Source organism: Mycteria americana, chromosome 10 (genome assembly GCF_035582795.1).
Source record: "Mycteria americana isolate JAX WOST 10 ecotype Jacksonville Zoo and Gardens chromosome 10, USCA_MyAme_1.0, whole genome shotgun sequence".
Classification (NCBI taxonomy): Eukaryota; Metazoa; Chordata; class Aves; order Ciconiiformes; family Ciconiidae; genus Mycteria; species Mycteria americana.
The window spans coordinates 25,889,886-25,912,611 of NC_134374.1; the positions used below are offsets into that span (position 1 = coordinate 25,889,886).

The 22,726-nt window shown below is 59.1% G+C and overlaps 1 protein-coding gene across 1 annotated transcript; it reads left to right on the forward strand.

Annotated features, from left to right (window-relative positions):
- On the forward strand, positions 1–22,675 carry LOC142415002 (relaxin receptor 1-like). The gene is made up of 20 exons (XM_075512896.1): positions 1–116; positions 237–318; positions 541–598; positions 8,773–8,922; positions 9,719–9,808; positions 9,919–10,024; positions 10,621–10,692; positions 11,548–11,619; positions 12,021–12,092; positions 13,326–13,397; positions 15,199–15,273; positions 15,554–15,625; positions 18,090–18,161; positions 18,360–18,431; positions 18,767–18,838; positions 18,947–19,018; positions 20,434–20,663; positions 21,072–21,482; positions 21,929–22,144; positions 22,488–22,675. The coding sequence occupies exons 1-20, from the start codon at positions 1–3 to the stop codon at positions 22,673–22,675; spliced, it is 2,370 nt and encodes a 789-aa protein (XP_075369011.1).
- The last annotated feature ends 51 nt before the right edge of the window (positions 22,676–22,726 follow it).

Sequence of the window (22,726 nt, forward strand, 5' to 3'; positions counted from 1 at the left end):
ATGGGCACCCCTTGGCTCCTGCTGGGCTTCCTGAGGGGAGCAGGCTCCGTTGTTGGGTTGGAAGCAGTACGAGATGTGAAGCGGGACGCCTTTCTGCACCCGTACAACCTCACAAGGTGCTTCCTCACTCCCATTCCTGATGGAGCATCTCCAGCCAGCTCCAGCTTCAGAGCAATGTCCTGACCCTGCACCTTTGCAGAAGTTCGCCACACAGATCTCCCCGTTTTGCCCACAAGCCCCCCAAAATCCCAGCCCGTGCCCCTGTGCCATGAGGAGATTCCTGAAGGCAGGTTCCTCAGCTCAGGCCCATCGTTCGCTGTTGGGGGTTATAACTTCCAGGCAGCTGTTCTGGGTGCGCACAGCTTCACACGGGGATGGGGGGCCCCTGAAAAGCCTGCAGAAGAAATGTTGTCAGGCCCTGAAACACACTTTAATTTTAGAGCTTTGATTTTTTTCTTTTTTTTTCCCCCTGCCTGCAGGTTCGAAGGCTTTGCAGTCACCCTTGGCATCCAGCAGCAAATGCCCGAGCTTGAACATTAGGGCAGAAAAGCGGGTTTGTCTCCTGACACCGAGCCCCCATCCAGCCCTCGAGGCCATGGTGAGTGCTTTAAACTGCAGCAGTGGAATTGCAAAGCCTCTGCAGAGGGTCTAAGGTTTGCATGCACAGAACTTTTTTCCAACAGCTTCTTTCCTTCTCTGAAAAAATGGAGTATTTTGCCTCTCTTCCATTTCCTCTTCCCCCACCAGCCTCACCCTATCGGGCTTTTACCTTCGAAGTGCCCTTAGATCTTAAATAATTTTGATCTAGAACCACAAATACTTTATATCATGTTCTTTTGGAAGCTGTTCCCTGCTTCCTCGCACCATGGCCACAGCAGGGCCGGCTCACGGCTGGAGGGAAGGCTGCGTTTCTGGGACCCTGTTTCCTTCAACGCAGAGGAAAGGGGCATTGGTACCGATGACAACCAGGAACAGGGACAGAAACAGTTGTTGGGTTGTTTTAGAAGCATCAACAAGAATTTTGCTAAGTTTATTGATAAGCTTTAAATGTATTAGTAGGAATGTGCAAATAAGAGGGGGGATATGTACATCATTTATTCCCACACACTTATGTCTTCAGGTCGAGGAGAGGTGGGGTCCTGTGACCTGAGTAAAGGTTTGCTTTCCAGCAGCAGGGGAGGGCTTAAATTTTTACAGATTTTCTGGACCCATAATAAGCCTTTGGAAGTGCTGGGGAAAGGAGACTCCAAGGAGACCCGCACTCACTGTGCAGATGGTCTGGGAGCCGAGCGTGGAGAGCAAAGCCGCGGCAGGGGTTTGCTCCCTGACTGCGACCACCTCTCCTCCCTCCTGCTCCCCAGCTGTGAGGCACCGATTCCTCTCCCTCCTCCTCCTCAGGGTTCGGGTGACTTTGAGCCTGAGAAGCTGTTTCACCCACGGGACTCCCCGCCCGTGCTCCCCACCGCCCTGCTCCGCGGGGTTTCCCGCGGCACCGGGAGCTGAGGAAGGGCCGTCCCTGCGGCCGCAGGCTGCGAACGGGGCGGCTTCGCAGCCACCGGCGGGCAGGGCCGGGCTGCCTGGGGACAGCCCCCGCAGCGGGAGGACCCGTGCCCGGGTGGGCTGCACTGCACCCTCGTCATCCTCCTCCCCGCTCTCCCCCCCCCCCCCCCCGGAGCGCTCCTGGGACGGGGCAGGGTGTGCGCGGCGGGGCCGGGGAGGGGCGGGTGAGGCAAAGGGACGGGAGGGAGCCCCAGACGGCGCGGGGCTGGGGACGGGGGGCCCAGAGCATCGGTGGGGAGAGAGGGAGGCCCCTGCCCGCCGCCCTCTGCAGCCCACCGGGACCCCAGCCCACAGAGTGCGGTGCCCTGAGGCGCGCTCGGGTGAGGGCTCCGGGGAGGTGCCGGCCGCGTCCCCGCGGGGCTGTGTCCCTGCGCTGGGATGGCTGAGCGGGGCACGGGGCGCAGGGACGGGGCAGAGGTGCCACCGCCGGGTCGCGTCATCGGGCCGCGGGACGTGGGTGGGTGCAGGGGCTGACTGCAGCTCCAGCAGAGGGCCCTCTCGGGAGGAAGCATCCTTCCTCCTCCTTCTCCTCCTCTTTCTCCTCCTCCTCCTCCTCCCCCGGCTGGCCCTGGGCTCCCCTGGGGCGTGCACCCCAGGGTGCCCCACGGGCAGGTGGGACAGCACAGCCCCGCGTTGCCCCCGGGGTGGGGAGCGCAGGCGAAGGGCTGCACCCTCCTGGGGAAGGACCGCATTCACTTCCTTCTCTTCTCCTTTCCTCGCCATACGCCTCCCCTCCCCGCATTTGAGAGTCCCACGCAGGCTGCGAGGTGCTGCGGACGTGCCCGACCGCCGCCGCGCTGGCACCTTCCCCGGGACGGCGATGGCCGCGCAGCGCGTGGCTTCCCGGGGACCAGTGACAACCGGTAGCATCCCCGGTGTGCGCGCTCCCGAGCGGCATCGGTGCGGTTGCGTGCGGCAGCAGGAGAGGACCCGCAGCATCTCCAGGACCCCCTGCCCCCCTCCCTCTGCCGCCGGCAGCCCAGACCGTTCCCGAGCCCTCGGGGGCCGGGGCTGCCCTGCCAGCGGCTGCTGACATGGGGCTGCTCCTCCTCGTTCTGCCGTCGCTTTTCTGCGCTGCTGCAGGTAAGTGGCCGTCTTTGCAGGTCACATCATCCGAAGTGGGGAGGAAATCAGGCCGCTTGACTGGGGGGGCATTTGGTGGGGGGGCTTGCGGAGGATTTTACGGTGGGATTTCGATAGAGGTCCTGGCACGTGGCACAGGGATGCTGGCTGCTGAAAGCAGCCGTGCTCCGCCGAGGAAGCGCTGTCCTGGGCAGAGAGTTTGTGTGCCTGGTAACGCTGCTCTCTGCACGGCTTACTGTCCGCTTGTCTGGGCATCTGTGTTACCTGTAACCCCAGAGATAGCTGCAAATTGTGATTTGCGTTTTATTCGAGAGAAGGGCGAGCGAGCAGGAGAGTGGAAGGGGAGCGGATGCAGCCACCACGCCAATGTTACGGTCTGAAAGAGGAGGGAGCAGTGGACAGAAACCAAACTGAAAAGTGACCCTTTTTGCTGGAATTTAGGAAGGGCGATGGTGGAAAGGCAGTAGCTCTGCGCTATTTCCATTTTACTCTGATTTGTTGTGGTTTACTTTTCGTGGATGGCAATGCAAACCGTTCCCTCCCTGCCTGCCCTGTGGGAGAGAGGGGGGGTTGAACCTTTCTCGCCAATCAAACAGTTAATTGTTTGTGTCTCCTTTGGAGCGGTTTGCTTTAGGTGCAGCTCAGCCCACCTCTGTACGGGAAATGTAAGGGGAATTGTGTGCGGTGTGCCCTGAGAGGGGGGTGCAGTCCTGGGCGGGGGGCGGCGGGGAGGCACCGTGGTGCGGAGAGCCTGGGCCCTGGAGAGGAACGGGACGGGCAATGCATGACCCCAGACCACGTCCTGCAGCTCCAGGACTTTGCTGGCAGAACTCACACAGTTTCTTTGCAGACAGAGGCAATGTGGACCGCAGGCGTGTTTCATTCAGCCTCTTAGCATCCAGAGAATTTGGACATGGCTGTTTTCTTGGCAATGCGTGGGCTTCATTTACAGTCCTGGGTGGCCCTCGTGAAAAGTCGAGGCAGATGCTGAGGTTAATCCCGGCTACGTTTGGCCGCCTCCTCTGGCTGTGCTTCCTTCTGTGACCCTGCAGAGCCCGGGCAGGAGGGTCCCTGCTGCGGCACAGTGCCCGTGCCCGCCCCGTCCCGCATCTGCCAGGGAATGTCCCATTATCTGATAAGCTGCATCATCCGAGAATCACCTCTTTTCCCAGCATTTTACCTTGCTTGAAACACACACCTTTCTTCTGGGTTTGGTTTTTTTTTATCTCACCTTCTCCTCTCTTGTCTCTGGTTGTTCTCTGATTTCTGGCTTGCACAATCCCTGGTTTCCCTAGCCCTGGGGGGGGGTTAATGCGGAACGAGGTCCTATGGGGGTGGCTGGAAAGCATTGGTTTGGCTGGGAATCTGGGGCTTGGGCGTCATTCCTGAAAAAAAAATAGAAGCTATCTGTGTTTATATATATAAATATGTATAAACTCTTCTCTCTTAGTATTTACATAGCTCCATATGTGGATACGCTCTCTGCAATAGGGACCTGGAGGCCCTGGAAAGGTTCCCGTTGCCTTCCGTGGGTCCTACATAAATTCAGACTAAGAAAACAGCCAGAAACCTGCGTGGCATGACACTATGCAACAGAGAGCCTCCCTGGGTAACTAGAAATGGAACTGAGACAGGAAAATATCCCTCTGGAGGGACTCAAGCTCAGGTCTGAGGGCTGGGGTGAGATCCGCTTCCATTCGCAGGGCTTGGAGAGGGTAAGGGACACGCTTCCCTCCGCGGGGCTGCAAGAGGGCCAGGGATCTCGTACTATCCCCACCCCCCGGTTTGTGTTTTCTTACTCTTTCATCACCAAAACCACTGTCTTAAGGAGATGTATTTTTCCTTACAAGCTCAGCCCCACGACAGCTGCTGCCTCTGCTGTCTGCAAGGGCAGGACCCAACGGCACCTCCGAAATCTCATTTCTCCTGCCACCGCTCTGGCCTCTTTTAAGAGGTTTCCCATTTGGACGATTTACAGTGAGACGCTCTTAATTGCCTTTAATCTTTGTCCCCGTTTTAATTCACTGGTTAGGTGTTTATCTTGCAGGGATCCTGCAGAGCTGTGCCAAAGCGCAGCTCCCAGCCAGCGTGAGCGGGGATGGGCCAACAAAGGTAGCAACCGAGGGAGCAGTAGGACAACCGTGGGCGTGCTTAAAACACACAGGCATGAAAGCACATTAAATAGGTCAGCAAACTTGCTTCTTGGCAGGTTGGCTTGACCCCAGTGCATGGTCCTCCAGGCAGACTGAAGGCCGTCTTCAGGAGTGCTTGGGGATCTCTTTGCACTGGCTGCAGCACGGCAGGAGCTGCCCTGCACTTAACGCAAACATTTGCCAGTGCATTTTGCCTGCAGGATGCTGCGAGGGAGTTAGCATGTCCCCATGCACATGTTCACGGGGGTCCGGAGCAAATACCAGCTCTCCTGCACGAGCAGGAGCCCTCCCAGCGTTGCACCCGAGGGCTGCGGCAGGGTCCGGTGCAGCTCCCGTGCAGTGCTCAGCAGCGCTTGCTGTGAGCACCCACGGGGAGGTCTCGTGTTGAGGAGCAGCTTCCAGCTTCTCACGGGTACTCCACACTGATATAGCACGGACTTGAGCTGTTTTGACACAAACGTCGTTTTATTTAGGTTTTCACACATGCTTTTATTATTGGGTGTGATCTGCCAGCATGAGGTATTTTTAATAAACACGGTAAAACTCTTTTATTGAAGCATTAACGCTCAACAGTTCTATTAGAAATAAACTTACACTTAAACTTGGCTCAAATTTTTATTGTATTCACTGCCTCGGAGAAACAGGTGCTTAGGAAAATCAAAAGGAGCAGTCACACACGAGGAGTTTGCATTTGTCCATCTTGCAATGCAGGAATTTGTTAGAGCAATTGCTTGTGCATGCCCTCTGTGAGATATCCACGTACCAGAGCTTTCCACTGGTCTTTATTCCCTCCTTGGATGGGCATCCTTGCTCAGCTGCTGATTCACACCCGCCCCAGCCTCCCGTGACCGATCCCGACCTGCTGGCAGAGAGCAGCTCCACGGGCACAGCCCCGCTCCTTGTAAAGCCTTTTTTGTACGCTGCTGCAGTGCTGGTTTTAGCGTCTAAACCCAAATCTTGCAAAATCAGTTCCCCTTCCAGCTCAGTTATAACTAACAGGTAGAAGTAAAAGATGGATTCTCTCTTTTCCCCATGCTCCCCGGGTTTTCGGCAGCAGCTCAGCCCTGTTCAGTCCGACCGCCCGGGAAGAGGTGGCACGAGTCACGCCATTGCCGGAGGAGACACCTCCGAGCGAGGTGTTATTCCAGGCACCGGCTTCGTTCCAGGTAGATCATTTCATGCTGATGGTGACACTTCTGCTGCTTCCCAGCAGGATGGAGGTTGGCACCGAGGAAGCCCTGTTCGTTTTGGAGCAGTGCAAGCAGGGAAGGCCACGCACAGGGTCACGCACGGCCGGTAGAGCCTTGCACCACACGTCTCCAGGAGCCCCTGCCAGGGAGCAGCGTTGGCTGGCTCCATCCAAGGGCACTGCCTACCCTTCTCTCACTCTCCCTGTTGTATTTCCGTAACACCCCCCATTCCAAAGCTGATGTAATGTGGAGAGCACCAGCCCTCACCACACGCCTCTGAGCTTTGGGTGGACCAAAATTTGCTCTTTACGAGTAAGAATCTGCGGTGCTAAGCGACTTGCCCATCATCATGCAAGAGATCTCTGCCTGTGTCTATCCTCTTGGAGAGGTTTTGGCTTTTAAAGCAGAATAACTCCCAGAAGTATTTAAAGTCACTGAGACTCCAAGACCTCTCGGACAGCCTCATCCAAGAGAGGTCTTGGATGAGGCTGTCCGGTAACGAGCCGCCCCTGGGCAAATTCCCCAGGAAATGCCAGTGGAGCGGGAGCCGGAGCTGCCCGCGCTGCCTGCACCGCTCGCCGGAGAGAAACGGCCACGTGCCGGCTCGTGCCTGCCTTCTTTTAGGTCTGTAGAGCACTGTCGTGGCATTTGCAGGCTGGGAAGGGAAGACGTCCGGCACACGCAGCAGCCCTCACCCGCACCTCCGGTGACTTGTCTGTCACAGCCTCGACTCGTCTCTGTTGCCTTATCAGAAGAAAATAGATGTTCTTGCTCCCAGCTAAAGGAACAAAAGATCACGTGTAAATGAATTTTCAGTGATAAATTTTTGCAACATTTAATAGCAGATATGCTTTTTAACGTCCCAGGAAGACAGTAATTCGTTTGACAGTTGTTACGCGTTTCAGTGTTCTGCAGTAGCACGTGTGATACCCCCGTGGGTTTAGACACGTCTAATACAAAAGTATAGCCACAAGCTTTTATAAAACTCTAAAATTACCTCCTGGTTTGCAAAAAGACTAGTCAAAGGCAGGCACTTCCAAAGCAGAGATCTCTGGAAGGCCAATGTACTATACGAGCTGTACCAAGGCCACAACCCGGATTTTTTACTTTGGGATAAAGGGGGCATGGCCCTTTCTGGCAGCGCGGAGCCCCCGGCACGGGGGCTGCCTGCAGGGTCGGGTCAGCCCAAGGGGTCCCCAGCCGGGGAGGGAGAGCCGCCCCCACCAGCTCCCACGTGCTGGCAGGCGGCAGAGCCTGTTCCCGGGCAGAGCCTTCTGCTTCCCGGGCAGAGCAACGGCTCAGCCTTCAGAACCTTACAGAAAGGGGGTTTCCCTCCATGCCCCAGGCTGCCCCGTGGCTGGGGCATGGGGTCCTGGCTGATTCAAGGTGGGCGACGACGAGGAGCAATAGCGTGGGTCTGCTAAAAATGTCACTTGGACCTGCTTTATGGCTTCGAGTGGACAGAGATCCCTTCCAGAGGTGCTTGGAATGGCTCCAGTTTTCAGGAGAGATTTATGGAGCCACAATAGACTCTGTTCCAAATCTTAAAACTCTCTGAATCACGTTGATTAACTCCATCAGTTTTGCGTGGATTTGGAGTCCTTGTTTTCCCCAGAACAAACACCCCAGACGCGTCAGTAAATCCCGGGGAAGGCTTGCAGGACCCTCAGCGGGTCAGAGATGTCCGGGCAGGGATTCAGGCAGTGCACACTGTTTATGTCTAGCTCAGCCAGCTATTGCATAAAGCAGAATATTTCTAGACTAATGGAAAATTTCCTCAGGTCCAGGCACGACCTGTCTGCCGGAAAACCCCACCAGTGTGGATGGGGCACCCGTGGTTGGGCTGCCGGGCCGGCTGGAGGGGACCGCGTCCATGCGATGCTGCCCACCGTGCCTTGCAAGCCCCAGCCGCCCACCCCTGCATCCTAGCCATTCCCACATCATGCCGCAGCGCTTGCTGATGGGATGGTTAGCGGTGTGTGTGTGTGTGAGTGAGGCAAAGTGCTTTTAATTACAGCGTGCACCATTAGCCTTTAATAGCCTGGCAGTCGGAGAAAATCCTGAGCGAGAGGCTGGGCCCCCCCAGCCGTGTTCCCCCGGTGCCTGACGGCTGCCACTTCCCAGGGCCCTGATCAAAGCAGGCTGTGGAAACGTTTAGCTGGATCTGAAGCATGCCTCTGCCATGGATAATTGCAGGATATTAATGAACAGGGCCCTGCAGCTGGCTATCTTTGATGGCTCTGATCAAAAGGGCTCAGCAAAAGGGGAGCCGGAGCTGCCACGACAGCTTTGCACCCAGGGACGGGGCTCTGCCTCGGGGACGGGGGTGGCCTGGGGGGCTGGGGAGGAGGGATGGGGTGGTCGGTTTGTTGGGGCTCTCCATTTCCGTGCGCTCCTCAGCAGACCTGCCTCTGCCTGGGTCTCCTGGCTCCATGGCAGCACTTTGCCAGCTAAAAGCACTCCGAAAGCAAGGGTTTGGGTCCTTCTCTTCCCCTGGGGCATGCTCGTGCCTCCTCGGAGGTCTCCAACACCCCATCAGCTCATGCTTGCTCCGGCCAGAGCATGGTCTCGCGGGGCACCAGTGCGGCGATGCTGGTCCTCAGCAGCAGTGCGGGCACCCCACCCTTCAGCCCCCCGGCCCCGCTCTGCCCAAAAGTCACCGGAGCTGGGCACAAAGCAGGATGCGGCCGCAGGAGCTCAGCACCCCGAGGCGACAGCGCAGCACCTGCGAGGGGTCCGGGGGTGGGAGGTGCCGCCCCAGCGCTGAGCATCTCCTCTTCCTTCAGCCGAGCCTCCTTGGATCCACTCCCGGTGGGATGGGTACGCGTGTCCCTTGGGGCAGTTTCCCTGCGGCAACCTCTCCCTCTGCCTGCCCCAGGCCTTGCACTGCAACGGGGAGGATGACTGCGGCAACGGAGCTGACGAGGAGAACTGCGGTAAGCAGCCAGGAGAACTGCGGTAAGCAGCCAGCCCCTCGCAGAGGGATGCCCCGGGGGTGAATAACCGCCGGACCTGGGAACGCCAGGATCTGGGAGCACGAGCGCATTAGAGCAGAGCTTGCTTTTCCCCTGGGAAGCGTGAGGAATCCTGGATCTGCTCCGTTATCCAGCCTCTTCCCCGGCTCTTGCACTTGCATGCCATCCCGGCACGGTGGCCACGTGTCCCTGGGGAGGAGCTCATCCGTCAGGGATTCTCCCGGGCTGGGGTGCAGGAAAACCCTCGTTGCTGCAAGGCTGGGGCAGGTATTTCTGGGCCCCGGTGGAAAGGCAGAGGAGCGGAGGGGTTCTGCACTGTGAGTCAGGACACGCAGGTTCAGCACATTTAAAGACACAAAATGAGTTCCTTTTTCACACGATACACAGTGCCGCTGTGGAGCTCTTTGCTTGGGGATGCTGAGTCCAGGAGGGTAAATGAGTTAGAGCCTGGGAAAATCCATACCCCCTAGGAGCTGGTTAATTGAGTGGCCTGGATGCAGCGTGTGGCTCAGGATATCCCCAAAGAGGGCTAGGTGGGATGCTAGAAATAGAGGAAAAATTGTATTGTGGCTGTGCTCGGAGACGTGCCATAGAGCTAGATGAACCCCTGCTCTGCCTCGGCACAGCTGCGGGGCTGGAGCCAGGTCTTCGTGCGAGCCAGCACCCTCTCCCGAGCCTGCCAGGGTTTTGCTCCGCGCCGGTGTCCGTGCGCAGCAGCCGGTGCCTCTAACGGCGGTCCCCGCTCTCTGCCCTGCAGTGGATGACAGTGGCTGGCTGCAGATCCTGGGTGACATGCTGGCTGCGAGGAGCAGCAGGATGGCGGCGGAAGACGAGGGTGACGCCTGCTGTAAGCCGTCCTCCCCGGGGCCGGGCACCCTTCCCCACCCCGCGGGGCTCCTCCGTCCCACACGGGCCCCCCGCGCCTCCCCTCAGCGCGTCCCCTCCGCTCGCCCGCAGGGCTGGAGCTCTTCCCGGAGCCGTGCCGGTGCTGGGGAAGGGCCGTAGACTGCACCGAGCGGGACCTCGCCACCGTCCCCTGGGTCTCCTCCAACGTGACCAGGATGTGAGTAGCAGCGGGTGCATGCACCCCCGGGAGAGGCACGAGCGGGGCATGCACTGCCACCTGGCAGGAAAACAAGCTTAAAGGGAAGGAGATAAAATAAAATCCCTGGCTTTTACTTCTTGTCGCTGGATCCAAAGAAGCAAAGAGGCCCTTCCATGCCAACAGACCCCTGTCTGCTGAGCTTCAGCTGCTTGCTGCAGCCCTCCCACAAGGAGCATTGAGCTGGGAGCAGGGAGCGGCCGGATCCTGCCCGGGGCGAGGGCTGGGGAGCCTGCCCTCACGCCAAGACTCCAGCTGAGATGCACAGGGTGGGAGACTGTAGGCAAGGTCCAGGCCTGGGGGGCCTTTTGCACACAAAAAGCAAGGGCTAGGAAGGGAGGAGAGTGCGAAAAACCTCATCAGCAGCAAATAAGGCTTGCAGATTGGGAGGGCAATTAGCAATGCAGTGTTAATGAACAGCAGCTGCCTTGCATTCTGTTTATATTGCCCAAGAAGAGGAGGGTCTAGTCTTCACAGGTCTCCTTTGATAAAGGCCTCTCCTCTGTTCTTGTCTGCTGGTCCTGGGTTTGATTGTTTTCCTTCTGTTTTTCTGCTAGGGACCTGAAGAAAAATAAAATCCATTCTCTGCTGGACAATCAGTTTGCCAGGTACAGGAGTCTGAAGAAGCTGTGAGTATCGCCTTCTTTATCCCGCTCTCTGGCTTGGTTGTGATAAAAGGGGGGAGCAGTGGATGCGCAGGTCAGCAGCGGTGGGGCCGTGGGTAGAGGAACAAGCATGTGGACTGGTTGGGACAGCTTTGCTTGGGACAATGTGCCCTGACTGGGCACTGCGTTTGTCCAGACAGCAGCTTTTTTCAGCTCCTGGAGCCTGTGGTGCCCACCGAAGTCAGCACGTGCTTGCTACAGGTACTGCAAGCTCCTGGCACGTTGCCCCCGCCGTGCCGTCCCCGCGGGCGGGTGAGCAGGTCATGGAGCAGCACCCGTGTTGGCCGATAACTGCCCCGTGTGCGTGGTGGTGTGAGATGCCTCGTGAGCGAGCCGTCCTGCTCTGGAGAGCTCGGACCCTTTGGTGGCTCAGCCCGTCGCCTTCCTAGGCTGCTGCACCGGGGGGTTCAGGAAGGGATCCAGCGGGGCGGGGGAGAGGGGTGTTTGCTCCCACGGGTGGGACGGCAGATTTGTACGGCAATAACCACGTGAAGCAGCTTACAGCAGCCGCTTGTGACCGTCGGGCATCTGTACTTTCAACTTTCTTCCCTTGGCATGGAGTAAATGAGGTGGAGGGGGAAAACAGCCTCTCCAGGGTTACTTGAGACAAGGAGCCCGTGGCGGAGCAGGGGCTGCAGCCTGGACCTCCGTCCCCGAGCTCTGCTGGGGACAGCCGGCCCGTGAATGCTGAGCGGGCAGCAGCCAGCCCCGCGAGCCATGCGGCTGGTGTCCTACAGCCACGGGCACGTCCCACGGACCCTGAGAATCCCTTGGAGAACACATTTCTTCAATCTCTTTTCTGTTCTGTTTTTTAAATAGCTTTTTGCAAAACAACAAGATCCGGTTGATCTCACCCAAAGCCTTTGCTGGACTTTCTCAGCTTAAAATGTTGTGAGTAAAGGTGTCTGCGTTACGGGGCCCTGGGATGGACGCGGTCCTCTGCTCCTCTTGGCACGACGGCTCGCAGTACAGCCGGCTCGAGGCCGGGTTCTGAGCCCTTTTTCTTGCCCCTGCAAGAGCTGATGTCAAGCATGCTTTAGGCTGGAGTTGCATGTATTTTGGGTGAATGTGGAGCAGAGCAGAGGCATTTCCCCTCCTACAAACACGGCTGTTCCCATCTCCACATTATCCAGCCTGAGCTGGGATCCTGTGTTTGAGCCGCTGAGGGCACCCAAAGGCAGGGGTGGCTCGGGCCAGGGCTAGGGGCGGCTCGGGAGGAACGGCTTTAGCAAAAGTGGGTGTAATCGGCAGCAGGGTCTGAGGATCGCTCTCCTCCTCTGCACTGGTTCCAGGTTCCTCAGCCACAACAGGATCACGCAGCTGAAGCCCTGGGTTTTTGAGGACCTGCATCGTCTCGAGTGGCTGTGAGTTCCCCTGCCGGTCCCAACAGCATCAGAAGATGTGACGGATCCCGACTTCCTCGCATTTACCATAATTTCGTTTCCCTGGGCGGGGGGGGGGGGGGAATGGGCACGATGGTTTCAGGGTGTCTGTGGTAACATGCCCATGCTGGGGGCCATGGTGGCGATGGGTGCGATGCCCGGCTGGGTCTGCACCTCCTCGCCTTCCCCACCAGCCCTGGGGACCAGGGCACACTTGCCCTCTGCTGCGGCTCTTTTATGAAACTCCTATTTGAGTTTCCCTCCCTGTTACTGGGGTCAGATTTAGCACGGACTGGATGTGGTCTTGTCCGAAATCTCATTACGGCCGGCTGGTCCCCACGGGGGCTCGCCGTGCCGCGCTCCCCTTGCCGGTCCGGAGCAGCCGTGGCAGCGGCAGGGCACGGTGATGGGCTTCGTGCAGAGACAGCCTCAGCTCCCGGGCTGGAGCAGTGGAGGTTTGTGTATAAAAAACTTTAAGTGCGCTGTTAAACGTGGAGATTTGCAGCTCCCTCACCTTGAAAAATATATGCCTAAATTGAAAGTACAGCTAATATCCTTGCCCTCTGTTTATTCTCAAAGGCTGTCTTTGATCTGGGCCCGTGCGGCGTGGCTTTACACACAGAGCTTATACAGGTTTCGCTACAGAAAAGGAACTGTAAAGGCCGCTTTACAAGATGGTTCGTTCCCGCTCTGCGTTTGCAGGAGCAGCTCGGGCAGGTCTGCCACCCCGCAGGCTTCCCTCCTCTTACTTGCTGTGGGACCAGCGCAGTTATTCCTGAAATCACATAGGAAAAGTAGAAGGATGAGCAGCTGACAGAGGGTGGTCCGTGGTGCAAACAAGCCAGAGGACTTTTGAGAAGCCAAGCACGGCCCTGAATTCCCCAAGTGGTTTCTAATTTATCTTTATTTCACAGCAGAAGAGAGGAAAAATCCAACAGACCCTGACTGTGAAGGAATCCAGACTCTGCAGCTGGATCTAACACTTGAGCCAGGGCTGCCTAGGCAGGGTTCAAAGGGGGGAATGGGCTTCAGCGGGGGGCAGCCCCTCACCTGGGGTCGGGTGTCCGTGGAAGCTTGCGGGGGAGAAGGGGCAGAGCCCCCTCCCGCCGGGGCAGCACGAGTGCTAAATGTGGGGGCTTCCCCTGCCGGGAGGGTCCCGCTGCCTCCTCGCCCTCTCCGGGTCCCCTCGTCTCACTTCTCCCCTTCTCCCTCCAGGATGCTGGACAACAACAGGATTGCCACGATCGTCCCCGCGACGTTTGCAGGGCTGAAGTCTCTGTATTTCCTGTAAGTAGGGGCGGGGGCAGCCCTCCGGGGTTTGGGGTCCTGCACCCCTTCTCCAGGCAGCTTCTAGCCTTTTGGGGGGCAAGTCACGGATGCTGTGGCTTCCCCGCCGTCCCCGGGGCGCGAGGGGTGACGGTACAAGGGAGATGTCTGTCTCGCTCCCGTTCCCAGGAGCTGAGGGGACACCTGACCTGGCAGCGGGAACCAGCAGGCTTTGCTGGTGCTGCTGCTTCTCTGTGCCATCTCCTGCTCCTGGCACACTCTGCGTGAAACCAGGGTTATTGCTTTTGCTTGGGACAGGGACAGGCATGGCCCCGGGGAGTTTGGCCTGAGCAGAGCCTCAGCACTTACTGACGAGCAGGACGGGCAGCAGTGCCTGCGGTTCGGGTTGCTGATTGTTTTCCTTGAGTCAGCAACTGCAAACGGGATCCGGTGCTTTCCCAACCTCCTGCCCCTCTGCTGGGTGTTTTCACTCCAGGTCATCTTGAGCCAAGGGGTTTTTAAGGTCCAGCCATTTCCAAGATGGATGTACAGGATAAAATTTTGCTTTAACCACCATAAAACAGTTTTGCCGTCACTATAAGATGACTTTAACACCTTCTCCATAGTCCAGAACACAGATCCAAAACCTTGGCAGCAGGCTGGAGTCAGCGTTAGGGGAGAAGTTTTGGCTGTTACAGTGGAAAAAACACATGTATGTGTGAGTGCACAGACGCACTTATATACTCGCATACATCCGACCGTGTCTTAAGCTGTATTCTCTGGGCATACAGCTGCAAGGAGAGTGCTTCAGCCACAGCTGCTGGGCTGGGCTGCACCGACTCTGCTGGAGATGTAACTGCTGGAGTTGGCTGCAAAAGCCTGAAAGTCGGGTTTGGGGGTGGGCAGGACTCGGGTAACCGCCGTGCCTGGGGACGGGGAGCCATCGGCGTGGGGGACAGGGCAGCCGGGGCTGGCAGTGGGCTTGGGGAAGAGGGGCTGTGACCCTGGGACTTTGCTCCTCTGCAAAACCTGGGCAGCACTGGGTGTCCAGAGACCTGTCCCTGCTCTGGCCCGGGAGGAGGAGCTGCGTGGGCTGCGGGGGGACAGACCTGGGGGACAGAGCTCCCCTCAGCCACCCGTTCCCATGTTGCAGGCGGCAGCGCCGCTCAGTGATGTACTCTGTCCTATCCTTCTGCACTTCTGTTAGCTCATCAAATAAACTAAAACTGTGGTCACAAAACATGCAGTGAGGAACACTGCGCGCACAAGCATGTGCAAAAGTGCTGGGAAAGCCACCAGCGGGAGTTCAGGCTATAAATTTGCTGTTACTGGCTGTCACTCCAGGGTCACTTGCTGCTGCTTTCATGCACCGTTCTCCTGGTGACGTGCCCGTCACAGCTCACTGGAGACCGTCTGCCGCAGCCGCTAGCTGTGCCCTGTATCGCTACCTTTACATCTTTCCCAAAGAAGGTGAACGAAGCTCGGCACTGCCATTAACAGCCGCCTGTGCCAGGCCTTTGCCCGGAGCGGTGGCACCTGAACTTGCTCTGTGGTTTCGCGTGGCCGTGGCTGCTCTGCCGGGCTATGCAGAAGCCAGTGCCGCTGCGGCCACGCTGCTCTGGGCTGGCTGCTGGAGGCACCACCGGCCCTGAGCTCCTCCCCGGGTATCGAGCGAGCAGCCTGTACAGTGCAGATGTCCCCCCGGTGAGGCCATGGACCAGCAGAAAGCCCTTGTGAAACCCTGCGTGGTCCCGGAGCAGCAGCAGGACCATACCCATGCACAGGGCTGTGTCCTCGTTTGTTCTTATTGCCTCTCCCCCAGGTACATGCTGAACAACTCTTTGACTCAAATACCCAACGCCTCCCTCTGCACGGAGATGCCGAAGCTCAGCTGGCTGTGAGTACCCTGCCTGCGGGCAGCGAGGCCGGGCTGCCTGCGGGGTAGGCAGGGGCTGCTGCGGGCTCTGCTCCCGCTCCTCGGCCGGGCTCCTGGAGCAGAGAAGGGGCGGAAGGGGCGGGGGGCATCCCACGGGGCACGGGGATGGGGGTGAGGGGGGCAAGCAGGAGGTGAAGCGGCTGGCGGAGAAGGAGCAGATCATGCTGGGCAGCCCCCAAGCATGGCGGGGTTGCAGGGGGGAGAGCCCGGGGAAGCGGCAGCCACAATTGCCTTTCTGCAGGGAGCTGGAGGGGAACAGGATCCGGGAGGTGCCCAGGGCTGTCTTCCAGGAGTGCCACGACTTCACGGTGCTGTGAGTACCTTGGGGGTCCGGCTGTGGCCCCCGCTTGCTGGTGGAGACCCTGTCCCTTTGCGGGTGCATGGGGGGAGGAGGGGGGATAGCCAGCTCTTGATGGCCCCCCCGTCTTTCCCGCTGCTCTGGGCTGGATAAGGGGCTGCTCTCTGGTGTTGAATGGTTTCAGCCCAGGTTTGTACATAGCATCAACAGTGCCATCAGCTTCATGAATTTCACAGGGACTTGATCAGGGGCCCCAGAGCCTTTCCCAGGGGCTCTGTGCTGGAGGTTGGCTAACCCTGGGTTGGGGAGCTGGTGGGCTTGTCCCAGCACCCCATCACCAGCCCGTGGGGCCGCCCAAATCGAATGGGGACCTTCTTCAGGTGGGAGATAGCGGCAGGACACGGCATGGAAAAAGCTTCCTGTGGTGTGCAAATACCAGAGCTCGCAGCCAGCCCAGACCCTTCTGTTGGCATCCAAATCCCCTAAAAATATCCCTGAGGAAGGCCATAAAGCTTGTGAGCCGGCTTTCCACGTGTCAAAACAGTGTCTGTTTCCTCTCCTGCCTGCAGCCTGCTCCTGCCCCGTCCCCTCCTGGCCCCGGGGCTGAGCTCTCGCCCAGGTGCCCTCCCAGAGCCGGCAAGGCAGAGGATTTGCATCGACGTGCACAGGCCTCTCCCAGGGTCTAGTTTTCCTGCACATGACAGTCATATACCTCCCAAAGAGAGATATACGGCCCCTGGAGCCCCAGGAGATAAGGACAGGAGCGTTGTGCACCGTGCAGGTGTTATCCACGAGCACAAGGCTACCAGCAGCCACAGGGTGGTGGCAGGAGAGCAGAAATGGGATGGGGACCCAAGCCATCCTCCCAGGGCATCGGCAATCACGGTTGCCCGGAGCGCTGGGAATGCATTGCAGGACCCTGTGCCAATGCTGCCGGATCAGAGTAAGCAAATAAACCCGGGCTCGTCTGGACAGTAGCAAGGGATCAGCAATGGGGCTGGCAAGGGATCGTCTCGGGCAGGAGCTGCTCTCCCCTCTCCTTCCCCAGACATCATTTTCCTGCCAGGCGCAGCAGGGTACGCCTCTGCCCCGAGGGCAAGCGCAGCAGCAGCCCCGTGCAGGTGCGGGGTACGCAGCCGGTAGCAGCAGAGCGGAGGCATGGAGTGCTCCGGTCTCACAGCCGCTCCCTCCTCTCGCGTGCAGTTCTGCAAAGTGCTCTTCAACTCCTCGCAGCTCCTGCCAGAGCCCCCGGCAGGTGATAGAGATGCTGAGCAGCGCGTCTGAGAGTCGGGCCGCTCCGGCAGGACAGCGTTGCACCCTGCGCCCACCTCGTGGTCCCTGGCCGGGCGGTGAAGAGCAACGGTCCCAGGCTGGCCCATGCAGAGGTGGAGACGCGGGTGGGGTGACGATCCCCTTTGCAGTTTACCTGGCGGTCCCTGGGGACCGATCTTGGTCCTCCTCTGACCACCGCCCCTGTACAATGTCTCCAAGGATGAGCGCTTTGGAAAGCTCTGCTGTGACTTTCCACACGAAGATTGCTGCACAAAGACCCTGGTCCCCCGTCCTGCCATTCTTGAAGAAGCTCCAATGGGCATCAAACCCCCAAAATGTACACCACTACATTTTTTCCTCCATCAAGAGCTGCCCGCAGACCCCTGCGCGGGGTGGGTGAGCTGCTGCCTCGCCGCCCATCCTTCCTCCCGCAGCCGAGCCTGTTGGCTTTGATCAGCAGCGTGTTTCCCGGGGCTGTTATGGCAGTACCATGGAAACGTCCGTACGGGCAAGACGGATGGCGTAAACACGCCCCGCCGGTGACACCGGCGCAGGAGAGAGCTTTGGGAGCAGAGGCAGCAGATGAGACAGGGGCTTGTGTTTGGGCTTTGTGGGATGAGCCATCCTGGCCGGACTCCCCCATCTCCCCCCATCCTGCCCAGCCACGCCATGAGCCACGTTAGAGCGGGCTGCCCTGGTCAGGGTCTGAGCTCAGCAGAGCTCTGCTGCTCGATCCAAACCTTGGCCAAGGAGCACTGTCCCCGGGTTATGGTACTCGTGGCGTCTCCCGGCACCTTCAAGCACGTGCCACCCCGCAGGGCTCTGCTGCTCTGAGATGGTTTGCGTTTCTCGGTGCACCGTTCTGGGTTTTTACTTCTGAGCCCTTTAACCAGCTCTGCTCATCTTCCGTGCTTCTGATGGGCTCTTCTCTGAGCTGTGGGCTTGTGTGAGATGGAGCCTTGCGCCTGAGGGCTGGGCTCTGGCTTAGACCTTCCCCCCAAGAGCGGAGCATTTGGCTGCTGGAGGTGACGGTTGTGGCTCGGTGCATTTGGGAGGGACGCGGCAGGGCTGGGTGCACCCCGTGGGTGAGCCCCGTGCGGCGCCGGCACCGCCGGCTGCTCGCAGCCCGTCCGGAGGCTGGATGATGCTCCCGAAGGGGTGCGGGGCTGTGAATACCCTCACGCTCTCTCCCCTTCCTTCGCCCCAGGATCCTGCGCAGAAACAAGCTCAGGTGGATCCAAGACGGGGCGTTTGCCAGGCTGACCGGGCTGGTGGAGCTGTAAGTTTCCAGCCACCGCCTGCCCCGAGCCCTCCTCTCCCACAGGCAGGGGCTGTGCTGGGGGCGGGGGGGGGGGGGGGGGACACCTTGCTCGGGACCCCGCTCTGCCCCTGCCCAGGGCACCTCGCTGCTCAGCACCCCCGGGTGCAAGGCTTGGTGCCCTCAACCACTTCTCAAACACCGCTCTCCTTGGCACAGCGACCTGTCGTCCAACAGACTAGACCAGCTCCCCTCCTCTCTATTTAATGGCCTGGCTCAGCTCCAGCAGCTGTGAGTACCGGCGCGGCGCTGCCCTGGGGGTGCCCCTGCCCCCCGGCAAGTGGCGGGGGCCCTGCAGGACCCCTGCACCCGGTTGGGTAGATGTCCTTGCTGCACGGTCCCTTCCCTCACCGGAGCCGCGATGGCCCCGGCAGGACGGGCTCCCTCCCGGCAGGATGCCTGCAGCACGGTGCCATCACAGACCCTCTGCCTGGGGGCTGCGGCCCCATTCCGGGGGAATGGGGAGGGCTGGGAAAAGCCATAGAAAGACACCCCTTTGCCCTTGCTTCCAGCTACTCCGATAGCTTCCAGGTGGGAAAAAGACCAAAAGCTTGTCTCTTTTTCAGGAACATTTCCTACAATCCCTTGACAGAGATCTTCCCCGGCCAGTTTGAGAGCCTGCCCCAGCTACGGTCTCTGTGAGTCCCGCAACGTGCCCGACCCTACAGCGCTGCCTCCGCCTGCGGCAGCCCCCAACCCAGCCTGGGGCCGCTCACAGCGTCCCCTGCACTGGTTTCCTTTTGCAGGAGCTTGGAAGGGCTGGAGATCCCCAACATCCACAACCTGACCTTCCAGAAGCTGACCAACCTCTCCCACATGTGAGTGGGGGGAGTGGGCGGCTGCTGCTGCCCCGGCACCCGTGCCCAGGGGTGCTGGGTGTGGGGAGGGAAACCGGTTCACTCTCACACCCGTGAGCAAGTTATTTCAGCCCACAGGAAGCCCTCGAGCATGATGATACTGTTTAAATCCCCTGGGGCAAGAGGGTCTGTCCTGGCTGGGGCTTACTTAGAGCACGGGGAGCATTTTGCCCGTGCGAAGGGAGCAGTCTGCAGAGCCAGGGCTGCCCCATCCGGGCGCACGCGCGATACAAAGAGCGATCTGCTTTTCTCAAGGGGCACGTTGCATAGGCGATGCGGGCAAGGTAGACGCTGTCAGGCCAAGGCGTGCCAGGCTGCGTGCTGAAAGCTGTGGTTAACCGCGTTAGAGGTCCTTTTGCTTGGGTCTGAGCTAATGACCCAAGAACCCCAGAGGTGTGCAGGTAGACAGGCTGGACAGGCATCGCACACGGGCTGGAAACAGGACCGTGCGGCCAACTGTGAGTGCTTCAGCTTCTCTTTGGAAGGGGGGAAAAAAAAATCATTAATTTTCTCCAGATGCACACTTTAAAGTACCTGTAATGAAAGACAACTGTACATCTTCCTTTCCGCAGTTGGTCTGTTTGTGCTATACATATGGTACATTTTCTACCTGACTTGCTAATAAGCAATCATTTTCTCTCCTTTTATCTATAATTAAGCAGAAATGAGTCTCGCATTGCAGTTTTGTAGTCATTTTCTAATGTAGAGTTTTGCTAAGCTTATATGGGTTGGCTTTTATAAGGCTTGAAAAGATTAATCTGAAATAATATGCAGGGGAAAAAATGTGAATCCCTGTTAATGGAACTTGAAGGATTTGAATAAGGGATTGATTTTTAAATGTTAGTTTCTGAGACGCATGGGTTGGAGGAAAACACGCTTGTATTTATCAGTTGACAGTGCCGAATAGGGCAGATTTAAGAGCGTGGCTGTGGTCACGATCCAAAAAGCACTGAGGTGCCTCCAGCTGGTTTTGCAAACCCTTCGGGGTGTTGCTTGCTCCGTGTCCAAAACCAGCCGCGGCGCTGTGCAAGCGGGGAGCGCCCGCGCTCAGCTCCCTCACACTCCGTCCCCTGCGGATCCTGGCCCCGGGTGCTGTCGCAGGGAGGGCCGCGTGCTGGCATCGCCCCGTCCCTGCTCCCACCCTGCGTTGCTGCTGCCTCCCCCTAACCTCCCCGCGTCCCTTCCCCTGGTCTGCGTAAGCCCCGGGCTCTTGGCTAGTGAGGCGAAGGGGGCTCTTCTCCACCCAGACAGGGACAAACACGGCCGAAGGGCTGGAGGGAACCGGTGGGGCAGGCAGAGGGGCCGTGCACGCCAAGAACGTGCTCGCTCCTGGTTCTGGTCACAGCCAGGAAACCTTCCTCCCCCCCACCCGACAGCTACTTCAAGAAGTTCCAGTACTGCAGCTACGCGCCCCACGTGCGCAGCTGCAAGCCCAACACCGACGGCATCTCCTCCTTCGAGAACCTCCTGGCCAACATCATCCTGCGCGTCTTCGTCTGGGTCATCGCCTGCCTCACCTGCTTCGGCAACCTCTTCGTCATCTGCATGCGGTCCTTCATCGTCACGGAGAACAGCCAGCACACCATGGCCATCAAGTCCCTGTGCTGTGAGCTGGGTGGTGGAGGTGCAGGGACTGGTGGGGGGCACAGAGGGAACCGGGGGGACGAGCTGCCCACCAGCATCTCCCCAGGGAGGAGCTGTCTAGCTGATGCCAGCCCTCCCCAGCACAGCCACAGCCCCTTGCTGCCTATTTTTTCCCTTTGTGCTGATGGCAGATGGGTTTCTGGGAGTCCCTCTGTGCCTGGGGCATTTCGGCCCCTGCCCTCAGGTCTGTGCTCGCAGGCACCAGCAGGCACCTCTTTTATTTTTTATATATATATATATATATATATATATATATGCATAAAGCCAAAGGCTGCCCAGTTCTATGATGGCTTTATGGCCGCAGCGTTAATGCAAAGGGCTACATTTGCCCGCTGTTGCTTTTTTCTCACTGTACCTTGCCTCCCCCCAGGCGCAGACGGCCTGATGGCCATCTACCTCTTCATCATCGGAGCCTTCGACCTCAAGTACTCGGGCGAATACAACAAGCACGCCCAGGGCTGGATGGGCAGCCTCCAGTGCCAGCTGGTGGGCAGCCTGGCCATGCTGTCCTCCGAGGTGTCGGTCCTGCTGCTGACCTACATGACCCTGGAGAAATACTTCTCCATTGTTTTCCCGTTCAGCCACCACAGACCTGGCAAGAAGCAGACCATCTCGGTGCTAGCGGCCATCTGGCTTCTGGGCTTCTCCCTCAGCATCATCCCCCTGTGGTGCAAGGATTCCTTTGGGAACTACTACGGGAGGAACGGCGTGTGCTTCCCGCTGCAGTCCGACCTGGGCGAGCGGCCCAGCGCCCGGGGCTACTCCACCACCATCTACCTGGGTAAGGCCACCTCGGGACTCGGGACCTGGGGATGGGGACGATGTGGGGCTTCCCCAGTGGGAGCGGGGCTGCTCAGCCCAGCCGTCCCCTCCAGGGTGCCCTGAGAGCCCGCACCGGCCCCCTTAGCGGGATGTCTGACTTTACGGGGCACTGCCATCCCGCTGGGACCCTGTAAGACAGGGGTGCCAGCTCTGCCCTCTGTCCTAGGCTGGGGAGGGTCCCTGCTCCAGCCTGGTGCTGTGCCCAGCTTCACCCCAGAGCTGGCCAAGGCCACGGGCATCGCTGGGCTAACGCTGGATTCGGGACTAACCGGGGCTGCCGAGATGTCTCTGCCCCCTCTAGTGATAAAAGCAGGAGTCGTCCTGCTGCTGCCAGCCGTGCCGCCGGTCCCAGCTTGTGAGGTTTGCACTTTGGCTACACTCAGAGTGAGATTTCTTCCTCTCCAGGCTTGAATCTCGCAGCCTTCATCACCATCGTCTTTGCTTACTCTGGCATGTTCTACTCCATCCACATCACTGCATCCAGAACAGCGGAGGGAGGCGTCTGCTCCCGGGAAGTCGCCATCGCAAAGCGGTTCTTCTTCATCGTCCTCACTGATGCTCTCTGCTGGATACCCATCTTCATCCTCAAGCTGCTCTCCCTGCTGCAGGTGGAAATACCAGGTGAACCCCCATTCCCCACAAGGCCCCGAAGCAGAGCCCACCGCTGGCTGCTACCCGCTGTGAGTCCCTGGGTCGGGGACCCCTCGATGTCGGTGCTCCGAGTCTGGAGCTCTCTTCACCCATGCAGGGGCTGCAAAGGGGGACGGGCAGCGTTACTGGCTCCCCCGGGCCCCTGCCTCTCCCCAGGGAGCAGCAGTCGTGGCCCCCCGTGGGGGCTGCCCCTCCAGCCATGAGCCCAGGGGTGGCATGGCCCCTCTTTGCTGCGTGGGCTGGAGTGGGCGGGTTGCCCCTGGGCAGGGGCAGCCCCCCTCGGCTGCCTAACGTCGTGTCCTCGCCGGCACAGGCACCGTCACCTCTTGGGTGGTCATCTTCATCCTGCCCATCAACAGCGCCCTGAATCCCATCCTCTACACCATCACCACCGCCTCCTTCCAGGAGAAGGTGAAGGGCTGCTTGCAGACCGAGCGGCTGGAGCCGCCCGAGTCCCGCAAGAGCTTTACCCTGGTGACGCTGCAGGCCAGCAGCGCTTGACCCTCCCGGCGGCACAAGGACGCCCGTGGCTCCCCAGCCTGCCAGGCACTG

Coding starts and splice junctions, on each gene's coding strand:
- LOC142415002 (XM_075512896.1), top strand. CDS start 1: ATGGGCACCCCTTGGCTCCTGCTGGGCTTCCTGAGGGGAGCAGGCTCC. Junction 13,398..15,198: donor CTGAAGTCTCTGTATTTCCT/GTAAGTAGGGGC, acceptor CCTCTCCCCCAG/GTACATGCTGAACAACTCTT. Junction 19,019..20,433: donor CTGACCAACCTCTCCCACAT/GTGAGTGGGGGG, acceptor CCCACCCGACAG/CTACTTCAAGAAGTTCCAGT.